The sequence below is a fragment of the Macrosteles quadrilineatus genome, unplaced genomic scaffold, assembly GCF_028750875.1.
Source record: "Macrosteles quadrilineatus isolate MER2022 unplaced genomic scaffold, UCM_ALF_1.0 Scaffold_9__3_contigs__length_116548681, whole genome shotgun sequence".
In the NCBI taxonomy this organism is placed as follows: Eukaryota; Metazoa; Arthropoda; class Insecta; order Hemiptera; family Cicadellidae; genus Macrosteles; species Macrosteles quadrilineatus.
Window position 1 is genome coordinate 65,658,838 of NW_026542602.1, and position 13,441 is coordinate 65,672,278.

General features: G+C 34.0%; 1 protein-coding gene across 1 annotated transcript in view; it reads left to right on the top strand.

Moving 5' to 3' along the window:
* LOC129002569 (prohormone-1-like) overlaps positions 1-13,441 on the top strand; it is a 174,098-nt gene that overhangs the window by 101,581 nt on the left and 59,076 nt on the right. The window contains exon 2 of the mRNA XM_054430476.1: positions 11,347-11,463. Within this exon, the coding sequence (XP_054286451.1) occupies positions 11,347-11,463 (117 nt within the window). The remainder of the gene's footprint in view (positions 1-11,346; positions 11,464-13,441) is intronic.

Consider the following 13,441-nt stretch of genomic DNA (forward strand, 5'->3'; position numbering starts at 1 on the left):
CTGTACCGATGGTAGTTAGTTTTTATTTGAAATAACAAAACAATATTATTTAATCATTGGCTAGAAAGATTAAGAAAGAGTGACCAGCAGTTTAGAAGTTTTAGTTTTGTAGGGTTGGTAGTGGTTAGTGATAACTAGGTTCAACTTTGTCAGTTTTAAGTTCACTGGAAATATGGTCATCTAAGTTGTGGTTGCTGTAGAAAATTACAGAAATCAACCATTTCTTGGTACTACCACTTCTTGTTCACCTTCTTATGATTGGTCCAGTAGCTTTTTGCACCACTTCTAGTTTGCATGGTATCTGCTAGTGCCTGTTCTGACCATTAAACCAGTGTCTCTGTTTAAAGTAAGATCTTTCCACTATTTTATTATTTAGTATAATTTTTGGAAGTAACAACTGGATATTTAATTTCATTTGGAAAGTGTATTTTGAGAAATTTGACATCCGTAAAATAAATGCATCTTTGGCCTACTTTGTCTTTTAATTTATCTCACTTCTACTACCAGCTTAAATTAGATTCATCCTAAATTAAAGTATACTACCTAATTGGCTACAAGATAGGGGTATAGCCTACAACAGGTTTAACACATTTAGACTTAACTTTACTTTTAAATTAAATACAGTACCATAAGTAGATTACTTTTTTAATTACGTTATGCTTAAACTTACATTTTTACAAAATACTTGTTCAGCTGAGTTTATCTTTTGCCCTTATGATGGATTTTAAGTTGTTTATATCTTTACTTGACAGGATAACATTGGTTGAAAATTGTGAGGAATCGTGTTGTGTAATGATACTTTGTTTAACCTACCATACATTAATACATTTTCACTCAATGTTAGATCTTAATAAAAATAGGCTGGCTATAATATGTTTTTACTGACTTTTCAGTGTGTAATAATTCTAACCCAGAACTCTACCTCTTGCAAGGAATGAATGTTGCATAAAACAATTATAAACCTATTTCAAGATTTTAACATTTATTTTTACTAATGGGTAAAAAACAAGATTGGTTACAGAACACCGATGGTAAGAAGATATTCATCCTATGGTTATAGAAATCTACATAATATTACATAAATTGCAACACTTGAGTACGTTAATATGTATGTGTTACCTCTCTACTTTAAGATATATAGTATTTAAGTATTTGTCGTGAAATTAGCTAAGAACTAAAAAAAGGAAAGCAAGTTAAAGGAAGAAAGGATTTTACGTGATTCGAAATTTGACCTCAAAATTTGACACGTATGAACACATGATTGCACTACAGCCAAAAAGGTTCATCTTCAAAGATATTCCACCATTAATTAATCTTAACATTAATTAACATTACGGTAATTAACATTAATTACCTTAACCACTTCTAGCTAAAAAATCCAACTCCGTACTTTTTAGTTTAGTTTAATAGTTTAAATACCAAGATATTGAAGTTTAGAAACTTCTTTGTTGCACGGGATAGTTCTTAGTAACTACTAGTGGCTTGTAGGGGCAGTAGCCCCTATGTCATTTTGGATTTTATATTGTATTAATTATTTTGTACAAATTATTAGTCCCATGGGTTACCCTACCTTGATTATCGTTTAACATTATTGTATATTATAATATGTATAATAGTTATTACATACCTGCATAATGCATTTCTAGGTCTGCTCTGTTAAAAATAAAAATTACAAAGGATTTTTCATGCGGTGTGTTTATAATATAAACTTTCTAATCATAATACAACTAAGGACAACTTTTAATGATAATCTTCATGACTATTAATTAAATGTATATAAATTTCTTTGAATATAGACAAATTCACTTAGATAAAATACATGGAGAAAATTTTTTCAAAAAAATGCCAATTTTTTGGAAAATTTCCCTTGTAAACTGAAACGGCATATTAGGATCTGTGGATATTAGTTTTATTTTTGGCATGGAAAATACGTTCCCTTTGCCTACTCCAGTAATTACTACTAACTTTACACTTTTTTCAGTAATACCTAACACAACCAATCGTACTCCATTAACTAATCCAGACCCTAGCTTCATATTTCTAATGAGCATCACTATTGAACCAACTTTTAAAACTAATTTGTGTGGTGGCATTCCAGATCGTGCAATTAAATTAATATAGTCAATTGGTATGTTCAACCTCTCTTAAGGGTTAGTATACATATTACAGTGCATATTACATATTACCATATGCTTTAAATAAAGTTAAACCACATGTTTTAATGTAAACAAAGCAAACATGACCTAGATTCCCATGTTATTTAAATGTGAATTATTTTATTCCGTCACAACCCTTTGGTGCATAATTAAGAAAAATGAATAATTTTCCCCAAAATTTCATGCCCAGACCTTTAAAATGAGACACCTCCCAGCTTTCTACGCCCTCCAGTTCGCTCACAATTTCATTGTAAAATTTTGGGCTTACGGAATTAGATATATAGATTTAAGCTATTATAGTCAGTGATTACAACAACTGTGAAAAAATGTTATTTGCTAACAATATTTTGGAACATGACTATCTCGGTTTTGGATTTTCCATCATATAGCAAGGCTTTAGTAGAACTAAAGGATCATAAAAGGATGACCGTAAACAGTTAAAATTACAAATGTAACATATTATTGAACATTATTAATGTTAGAAACTTGAAATGACCTGGAAGCAAAATAATTTGAATTACTTTTAATTGCAAATCAAAGGAGTATTAGCAGGAGAGGAATTCGAAAGAAAACATTTGTATAGTAAGATACACTCCTTTGGGAATTATCCTTAAAGAGAACTGACTGCGTACATTGACTTTATTGCACTCTAGTTGTTGCATGGATCTTAAGATTTACATTCTTTGTCAAATGTAAAAAGTTGCCATTTCAGTATCTTTAATCCTCGATCGTGGAAGCAATAGCAGGTTAAGTCTGATTCACGTCGTCATCTTTGTTCCAACAGATGTGGGTTTCGTCTTGCCATTTGTCTGTTTAAAGCCGACATGGCGTTTTTCTGTAATTCTTGGTTTTTTTTGGTTCGAGGATTATTGGATGGAAAAATCGTGACTATGGTTGTACCTAACTGTTGATCGATACCCTAAAAGTCATTGTTATTACTAAAAGTATAATACGCTTATTTATGCAGTGGGTCACGGAAGGCGTTCCCCCAACAACTACCATGTATTCATTTAGTGTTTCGGTTGCTCCAATCCCGACAATTAACATGTAATCATTCAGTGTTTCGGTTGTTCAAATACCGACATGTAATTATTCAGTGTCCAAATTGTTCGAATCCCAACTATTATTATGTTATCATTCAGTGATTCGGTTGTTTAAATCCCATCAATTAACATGTAATCATTCAGTGTTTCGGTTGTTCAAATCCTGACAATTAACATGTAATCATTCAGTGTTTCGGTTGTTCAAATCCCGACAATTACCATGTAATCATTCAGTGTTTCGGTTGTTCAAATCCCGACAATTAACATGTAATCATTCAGTGGTTTGGTTGTTCAAATCCCATCAATTAACATGTGATCATTCAGTGTTTCGGTTGTTCAAATCCCGACATGTAATTATTCAGTGTCCAAATTGTTCGAATCCCAACTATTATTATGTTATCATTCAGTGTTTCGGTTGTTCAAATCCCATCAATTGCCATGTAATCATTCAGTGTTTCGGTTGTTCAAATCCCGACATGTAATTATTCAGTGTCCAAATTGTTCGAATCCCAACTATTATTATGTTATCATTCAGTGTTTCGGTTGTTCAAATCCCATCAATTAACATGTAATCATTCAGTGTTTCGGTTGTTCAAATCCCGACAGTTAACATGTAATCATTCAGTGTTTCGGTTGTTCAAATCCCGACAATTACCATGTAATCATTCAGTGTTTCGGTTGTTCAAATCCCGACAATTAACATGTAATCATTCAGTGTTTTCGGTTGTTCAAATCCTGACAATTACCATGTAATCATTCAGTGTTACGGTTGTTCAAATCCCCACAATTAACATGTAATACTTCAGTGTTTCGGTTGTTCAAATCCCGACAATTACCATGTAATCATTCAGTGTTTCGGTTGTTCAAATCCCGACAATTACCATGTAATTAATCAGTGTTTCGGTTGTTCGAATCCCGACAATTACCATGTAATCATTCAGTGTTTCGGTTGTTCCAAGCCCGACAGTTATCATGTAATCATGCATTGTCCCAATTTTTCAAATCCCAACTATTATCATTAAGTGTTTCGGTTGTTCAAATCCCGACAATTACCATGTAATCATTCAGTGTTTCGGTTGTTCAAATCCCGACAGTTAACATGTAATCATGCAGTGTTTCCATTGTTTGAATCCCGACAATTACCATGTAATCATTTAGTGGTTCGGTTGTTCAATTCCCGACAATTACAATATAATCATTCAGTGTTTCGGTTGTTCAAATCCCATCAATTAACATGTAATCATTTAGTGTTTCGGTTGTTAAAATCCCGTCAATTATCATGTAATCATGTAGTGTCCCAATTGTTCGAATCCCAACTATTATCATGTTATCACTCAGTAATTCGGTTGTTTAAATTCCAACTATTTTCATGTAATCATTCAGTGTTTCGGTTGATAAAATCCCGACAATTAACAGTAATTAATTATGCAGTGTCCCAATTGTTCAAAGCCCGATTAATATTGTCTAACTAAAAAGAAAGTGCATCTAAGGTGAAGAGAACTTAATGCACCTTGGGTGGAATCCATTATCTAAATTATTGATCCTGGTGTTTTACTTAATCAGAAAAATGTTTTCGTTACGTAATGAATAGAAACATATCTTAGAAACAAATCTTAGAAACAATCTTAAACTGTACTCGAGACAAGCATATAGAAGGAAGTCTCCGCGTTTCACATTCAACAAACAGTACGAGCAGGCGGATCCAGCGATAAATAACGAGATTGTAACCTTGTCGTGTAATATTTTGTTTCTACATGTTTAGCGTTTTAACCTGGTTTTCTACTTCTGTAAGAAATATTATGTCAGATCTTGTGAAGCTGAACTATTAATCTAAAAATATTTAAATATAAATGATTTAAATGGCCCCTAGATACAATTGATACAAATGAAATACATAATAATATTTTTGAATAAGGTTAATAATCACATAAACTAAAATGTTAAATAATGTGGAGGTGTACCCTTTGTGTATGTAGATTATTTATATTAGAACTAATGAAATAAAAAAATCTGAAATATTGCCCTTTTATTCCGATGGAATTTGAAATAAACGTGTAAATCTACGTTTATTCGAACGTTTTCGCGACTCAGCAAGATCAGCCTATGAGAAATAGGATTCATATGGAAACCCATTTTTTTTTTTTTTTTTTTTTTACTTAAAACATAAAACTTGGTTGTAGTTTGCTTGTTTATGGATTGTTTATGTTTTATTCAAGTTTGATTTTTTTTCATTTCATACTAAACTATTGACGTTTACTAAGAACCCACTTATATCTTCCCTGTAGTAGAAAACCTAATTAGGCCTATTCATTCAACCTAGTTTTATTTGACAAGGATCCATTTGAGGAAACTTGTTAGTCTAAATAAAATTGGGCAAATGGAAATGCGCTTAGTCTACAGGTTTTGCTGTGGGAGTTTACTAATACTATACACGTTATTTGTAGACTACAGTATCATCATTTAAAACGTAGAATGGTAAAGATTGACTTAATAATATTGCCTTGTAAAAGTGAAGCAGACAATAGTTTTACATGCATAGCTAGTAGGCAACCTTTTACCCGAATAGGCTTATATGCAGTATGTTACTACATTTAATCTCATTCATTAATTTTCACCACACTATGATGTTTTTAGCTGTTTTACATACGTTAATTGGTGGCTAAAAGTTACTTTTTGCTGGCCATGCCACCTGTCATAATCATTTTAGGGACCGAGCAGGTTTTGACATCCCTAAAGCCGCAAAATCAACCGTTCGCTTATTTACTTAAAACAATAATGTATATTAAATACACAAGCTGTATCCATAGCATTCCAATAAACTTGTTTTTTGTCACCACTGCCTAGCAACTGTTTATTATTATTTTTGCTGATTCCTCAAATTTTTTCTTTACATAACCTTAAAGTTGTAGTCGTGTTGACTGTTAGTGTACTTACATTGTTGTTGTGGTGAATAGTGTTAAAAAGGGTACAGTATGGTGACAAATATCGTATTACGGACCGAAATGGTTTTGCAGCTCTCGATCGTTTTAAGTTCTCGACTTCGTCTCATCTCGAGCCAGCAAAACCTCATTTTCGGCCCTAGGTACGAAATATACTATTAAATCATACGGTTGGACAGTTTTGGGAACATTTGCATTTTAAGAATTACAGGTTTAACAGCGGCTTTGTCATAAAAATTAACTTCGTTTCAAAGATACTCTATTGGTAGCTAAATTTAATTGTAACTGTTTAATATAACAAAAATAATGTAATAATAAATTATGTAATGTGTGTATTAGGAGTTAATATTAAGGAAGTGAGTACCAATTTTCAATTAATCAAGGGAGTAATTATTTCAATGTAATGGTTTTTTACGCTAAACAATCAACATATATGTTCAAATCAGCTGACTAGTTTGATTGTGTCAATACATTCTAGACCAGCATCATCTGTTGTACAATTCAGTCGTGGTTACCTTGCCTTAGATGTGGTCTCTTTGTCTTCACTATAACCACGTCGTCACTTTAATGAAATGAAATGAAATGAAATGAAATGAAATGAAATGAAATGAAATGGAATGAAATGAAATGAAAATCCTTTATTTCAACAGGCAAAGTTAGGGCCACATGGCCCTTTCTTACACTTAACCTGCATACATAATTATAAATAGAAAATAGAAAATACAATTTAACACATTATTTACACAACAACAATACTTTTTTGATAAAACGAAAACAAAATGCCTAACAACAACAAAAAAGTCTCACACACTCAGTCAGCAATTACGCAAGTGCCAAAACAGTCCTAGGACGCACCAGCCGAGGCCATACGCTCAAAGTACATTTTTTTCAGTGCCGCCACGAACCGAGGACGACTATCAAGCATTTTGATGGATAAAGGTAAGTTGTTCCAAAGACGGCAGGCAGTTACAACAAAGGCCCTGTCATATGCTGTACTCCTATGATGAGGTATGCGTAACGTGAAAGATGCAGTGCGTGAACTCCTCAAGCTACCTTCGGCTACAAAGCTAAAGTCCCCTTCAAAATATTTTGGCAATCTATTTTTTAAAATTGAGAATGCTAACATGGTGATTTTAAGTAGCCTCTGATCGTTCAACTTTAATATTTTTGATTCAATGTAGAAAGGTGTAATGTGTTCAAAGCGTCTTAAATCAAATGCAAATCGCAAGCAATAATTTTGCGAGCGTTGCAGCACACCAGCAAGACTTACAGTCATGTCATTGATCACAGAGTTGCAGTAAGTGAAGTGGGGAAATACGAGTGATTTGACAAGGTGGAGCTTTATGTGCAATGGCAAGAAAGTTTGCAATCTCTTTAATGAATGTATTGATGAGAACACCTTTTTACGAATGTCAATCACTGCATCTCCCCAAGTGAGTGTAGTGTTGAGAGTCAGTCCCAAGTTTTTCACTTTGTCACAGTATGGTAGTTCAGTACCGTTAACAGTGATTGGATTTGTAGCATGAAAGTCAATTGAGCCTTGCAGTCGTTGATGGCAGATTATGATGGGTTTTGTTTTGTTATGATTGATTTTAAGTCCATGTTTATCGGTCCATTCAATGATTCGTCCAATGTCTTCGTTAATGTTTGAAACACAGTAGTTAATGTCATCGGCGTTGAAGTGAGAGTAAATTTGTAGGTCGTCAGCGTACATGTGGTATTTACAGTGAATGAGAGTTGTGCCAATGTCATTGATGTACAGTACAAAAAGTAAAGGCCCAAGGATTGACCCTTGAGGCACACCACATGTAACTATCTCCCAGTCTGATCTCAAGTCATCAACCTGAACACACTGCCGCCTATCTGACAGATATGATCTTAACCATTCAAGAACACTATCAGAAAATCCTATGGCCCTTAATTTTTGCAATAATAGTCTGTGATTTACACAATCGAATGCTTTAGAAAAATCAAATAAGGTAAGAATCGTACCCTGTCGACGTTCCATTGAGAGTCTAATGTCATCTGTAACTCGAAGAAGTGCTGTTTCTGTACTGTGACCTTTGCGAAAACCAGATTGATAGTGAGAGAGGATGTTATTTTCAGTCAAAAAGTCAGTAATTTGACAGTGTACGATTCTTTCTAGGCCTTTAGATAGAGCGGGCAAAATACTGATCGGCCTGAAATCCTGACAGGATAATGGTGCTGCGATCTTATTTAATGGGCGAATGAGGGCAGACTTCCAAGATGAAGGAAATGATCTTTGTCTCAAAGACGTATTGAAAATATGCGTAATAGTTGGAAGAATGGCAAAAAGCATATCTTTGATGAATCGTATTGGTATACCGTCAGATCCAACTGCATTGCTACGAATCCGGCGAATAGCCTTTAAAACATCAGATTGTATAACAGGTTTAAAAGAGAACATTGGATATTCCAACCCTTGGTCCAATGAGTTAACCAACTCATTAACGTAGTTATTAACTGGTTGTTGGTTGATATTTTGACTATACGAGGAAAAAAAGGTATTCAATTCGTTAAGAGATATATTAACTGGTTGTGTATCAGTTTGTTTCCCAAGCCCAAGACTTTTTACATTGCGCCATAAAACTCTGGAAGACTGATTTTTATCTCCAAAAAGCTTGTGAATGTATCTTAATTTTGAGTTTCTCAGCAGTTGTTTGACTCTATTACGTAGACGGCGATATTCATCAAATTCATTTTGATCTTGGGATCGTCTTGCTCTCCGATAAAGACAGTCACGTCTGGCCATCAAAGAGCGTATCTCAGGCGTCATCCATGGTACAGGTTGCAGTTTTGTTAAACGTTTTGTAATTATAGGTGCATGTTTATCAAGGAGATCATTTATGGTACTATTAAGCTCACAGACCATTAAATCAACAGAGTCAAGATTTTCGATGGTGTGCCACGGTATTTGCTGTACGTCTAACATAAACTGTGCCTCATTCATGTTCTTGAAATCTCTATACTTAACGAATTTTGTCTTGGGTTTAGGAGCTTTAACCGAATACACACAGTAGATAAGGTCATGTTGGGATACTGCTGGAACGGGAAGCTGCCCATGATGTAAAATTTCTTGTGGATCAGAAACAACTATTAAGTCGAGGAGTGTGTCAGACTCGGCAGCATGATGCGTAGGTCCAAGTTGGAGTATACTTAAGTTGCATGAATCGAATAATGTAGTCAGATGTCTGTATTCATAGTTCTGGTTCGTTTGTAGTAAATTTGTGTTAAAGTCACCCATGATCAAGACATGACTATACCTAAACATTAGGTGCAAGAGTGCATTCTCAAAGTCTAGCAGCTGTCCAACTCTAGGAGGGCGATAACACACTCCCAACAGCAAGGAATCTGCCCCAGACAAACTAATATCAATGAATAAGAATTCTGGCTGTGCCGAGTACTCCGAAGGCGACGAGTTGACAGATGAACATTTTAGTCCCTCCCTGACATACACCGCAACTCCTCCACCCTGCTTTCCCGTCCTGTCATTTCGATGCAGAATATATCCCGGAAGGGACACCTCGGCCGTCGGGATACTCGGTTTCAGCCAGGACTCAGACACCGCAATCAAGTCAAAATCTCTGTGTTGAAAAATCTCACGCACCTCATCAATATGAGCACGCAACGACTGAGCATTGATATGCGCCGCCTTTAGCTTCTTGGGGTAAGGAGATAAGGAGTGAGAGAGATAGTCAGCTGTTGATAGTGGGTGCTGGTGGAAGGGTGGGGGGGGAGTGATAAGCCGGTCGGTGTGACGAGCACTATGAGGACGTGGACTCTCTATCCCGGGTCCGCGAGCTGTAGCACCACGACAGGCACATCCCGGACACAAGCACGTAACGCAATTTCTGACTCATTCACACACACATTCACATCTAAATTCACAAATCTAAAAAAACAATAATCTCCATTACAAAAATAAATACATGAAACTAAATACTTAACTAAAAACATAACTAATAATCAATTTAATTAACTGTTCAAAGCTATTGAGACATAAAACGAATGTATTTGCCCAAACTGCAAGACTTACATTTGATCCAATGAAAGTTTGAATCCCTCTAATTTCTTGTTGCAGTCTATTTGTTTCTATAAATAAATTCTTACAATTCAATCACAAAGGAAATAAATGTACTCGGTCAGTCGGACGATTGGCCAAGATTCAAAAGTTCCTTTAAGCGCAAGTTGCAGGAAATTACACAGAAAAGTCTTTCCATTTGAAAAGCAATTTCCTTATGTTTCAATCTTCGATACTCAATCGATCGGGACATTGTTTTCCTAGGAAATGTATTTGGATATTGCCATTAAAAAACCAATTTATATGATTTCTCAAATTCTTATTTAACACGTAATTTGTTTTCGTTGTAAAAAAACAGGTTTAAACAACAAAAACACCCCAAGCTTTTTTATACTGAGACTGCGGCGTCGTTTTGTAATCCAACTACTAGAAGGTCACAAATTGTGGATATTTATAGGCATGCACTGTGGATGCGATACTCCCTGGTGTGGATTAACGTCCGCTCTAGTGACGACGATCCGCAGTACTATCCTGATAGTTAGACAAATTCGTTAATTAAAAGGCAAAAATTATGTATGGATTCCATTATAAACTGTAGATTCCGTAGTTGTCATTGACTGTTAATTAACAGTTGTGTCTAAGGAACATGTCTGCCTTAGTCACTAACGCGATAGCACTACTACCTACACACATCCTACACTCATCTCCATTCATACTAGGCTTAAACTCCTACATTTGTATGGTCACCATTTCAGAATAAAGTATTAAACGATCATTTACATGTAAACAATCAAATATTGCATTATTAGCCACCATCATGTATAAAAAATTACTGTGTCCAATAAGTAATTGTGGTGCGGAATCCTTCCGTTTTTTGCACTTCGCTAACTTAAATTCACATTTAAGATCTGTGAGTAAATAAATTGGAAAATAAAACTCTTCAGAGCTTTCTACAACTTACTTATAATTTACACGTCAAAAATCACATCAACAAAAAAATTAACCTTCCTTCTACCCTTTAAAACATTCATTCAACTCTACCAATTTTTTGTCACCATGACAACCAAAATATCCAAAAACATAAGCATAAAGCAAACAATTAGTCAGCTGATGCTAGTTCACAACTACAAGATCCACACTGAGTAACTCCATATGTTTGTTTACAGATGTCTCTTCCCTGTAAGCTGGTTGTCGGGCTCGTGTCCTTGGTCACCCTCAGTCTAGCGTTGGAAGAGACTCTGGGTCAACCTGTGGAAAAAGAACGCTTTGTCAACGACCTAGACGTAAGTTTTGTACATCCAATATATATGTTTTTAAGTTAAGATATTTGGAAATCAATCATAATGCGATTACTTCTACAAAGGGATTATTCAGTTATTGTTCAAAGTAATGGGTAATTTCTTAAGCTCTTGAAACAGTTCCCAGGTCTTGTAATGCAATTTTCAAATACGATAAACTAATAATACCAGTAACATTCAAATGTTTTACTGGCAAACATTCAAGGATTTTACGGTTTACATCACTATTATCACTTTTAGTACATTAACGTTAAAATTTAAGTTTTTGCTTTCGTAAAATTTTACAGCATACCTTTATTATTGTGAGTTTGAATAAATGAATGTAGTAATTTAATATAAAAGTATACAATATCCAATTGTAACTAGAATACAAATCAAACCAAGTGGTAAGATGTGTTTTTGTGTACGGTAGCCAGACGTACACACAGACAAAAGGTTTTGCATTGGTTGTCTTTACATACTAAGATGTTATGCTTAGTTAGAAATAAACTAAATGGTTTAGCAAACAAGTTTCTCATATTAACAAAGTGAATGTAAGAATTCATATTAGAATAATCTTGTTTCATCAAATTCACCTCATAACAAGTGATATCTTATGAACATTTATTTATGATTATGATTATAACAGTAATCGTTGCAAGCCATACCTGAATAGTCTTAAATAATTACATAAAGGTATTTTACTGAAAGTACATAAAAATACAGTCTTAAATATATATTTACACTTATTGTGTTAACTCAAGAGACGGCAAATCCATGTAAAGGATGGTTAGTGGTGATCGATTTCGATTGGACACTAAATCATCGGGACATATAGAATGATAATCATCTAACATTTTTATTAGACGTATAGTTATTATTTTCAATAAATCAAATAACATGTTCAATGCTGATCAAGGGTGGATTTAAAAGTGAGCTATTTCAGTAAAACATGTTTTTTCCAAACTTTCATTTCCTATTTATTTGTTGGCTTTCAAATTAATTTATCTCTATTTTTTTCATATAATCCTTGTGTAAGAACGATTCACACCCTGATACAATAATATCCGTTACAAGCACATAATTCAATCATTGACTTGATGTATTCAAACGACATAAATAGATTCAATTGTTATGATTGGATGAGAAGGGATTTAGAAAAGATTTACTGGATTTGCGAAATAACCCGAGATGAAACTCGACTGCAGAATATTCTAAGTTAGATAGAATATAAATCTTGAGTTGAGTTGAGCTGCCATTACACTATTTTACTATAGTTGGAGGTTTTGAAAAATATGTTGTAATAAGACATTTTCCGCTGCAGCAAACCTGTAGATGTAGACTATACGAATATTTAATCGTCCCGTTGGTTTAGCATAAAATACAGTCAAAATTAAATCACAAAAATAATTTAAGTACAAAATCATATCTTCGATAAAATTATTCGTTATTTTTTAAGAGGCTAGTTCTAAAGTAATTGACTATGAGGTAGAGGATGACTTTCATAACATTTCTAAATTCTAAGGTAAAATCAAGACATCGATTTACTATACAACAATATTTTACTATATATACATGATCCACAAAAATGCCAGGAACGACATTTTTTTATTTTTTATCATTTCTGTGGCTGAACATGTAAGTGCTGTAACTAAAATCCCCTTTTTGAAGCAAATGTAAATTATGTCTATCACACAAGAGAAGACTCTCGACCTATGCTCTCATTTGAAATTCCTAACAACTCCTTGTGAACCGTCCCCAGTGTTATGAGAAAATTGTTTATTTGCCCCATAAAGTAGATTATTAGGTACGTTCCTTCAAAAAGAGGCTTGTATACAACTTTAATAATATAAAAAATTAAAATATAAAATAACGGGTGGTCTATAATAACCGCTAACATTTTGTTCTGTGACAGCTTAGCTAGTTCATTGGTTAGAAAGATGTTTTTTTCGTTATATAGTTCCTTCATAAATAGCATTTTTGT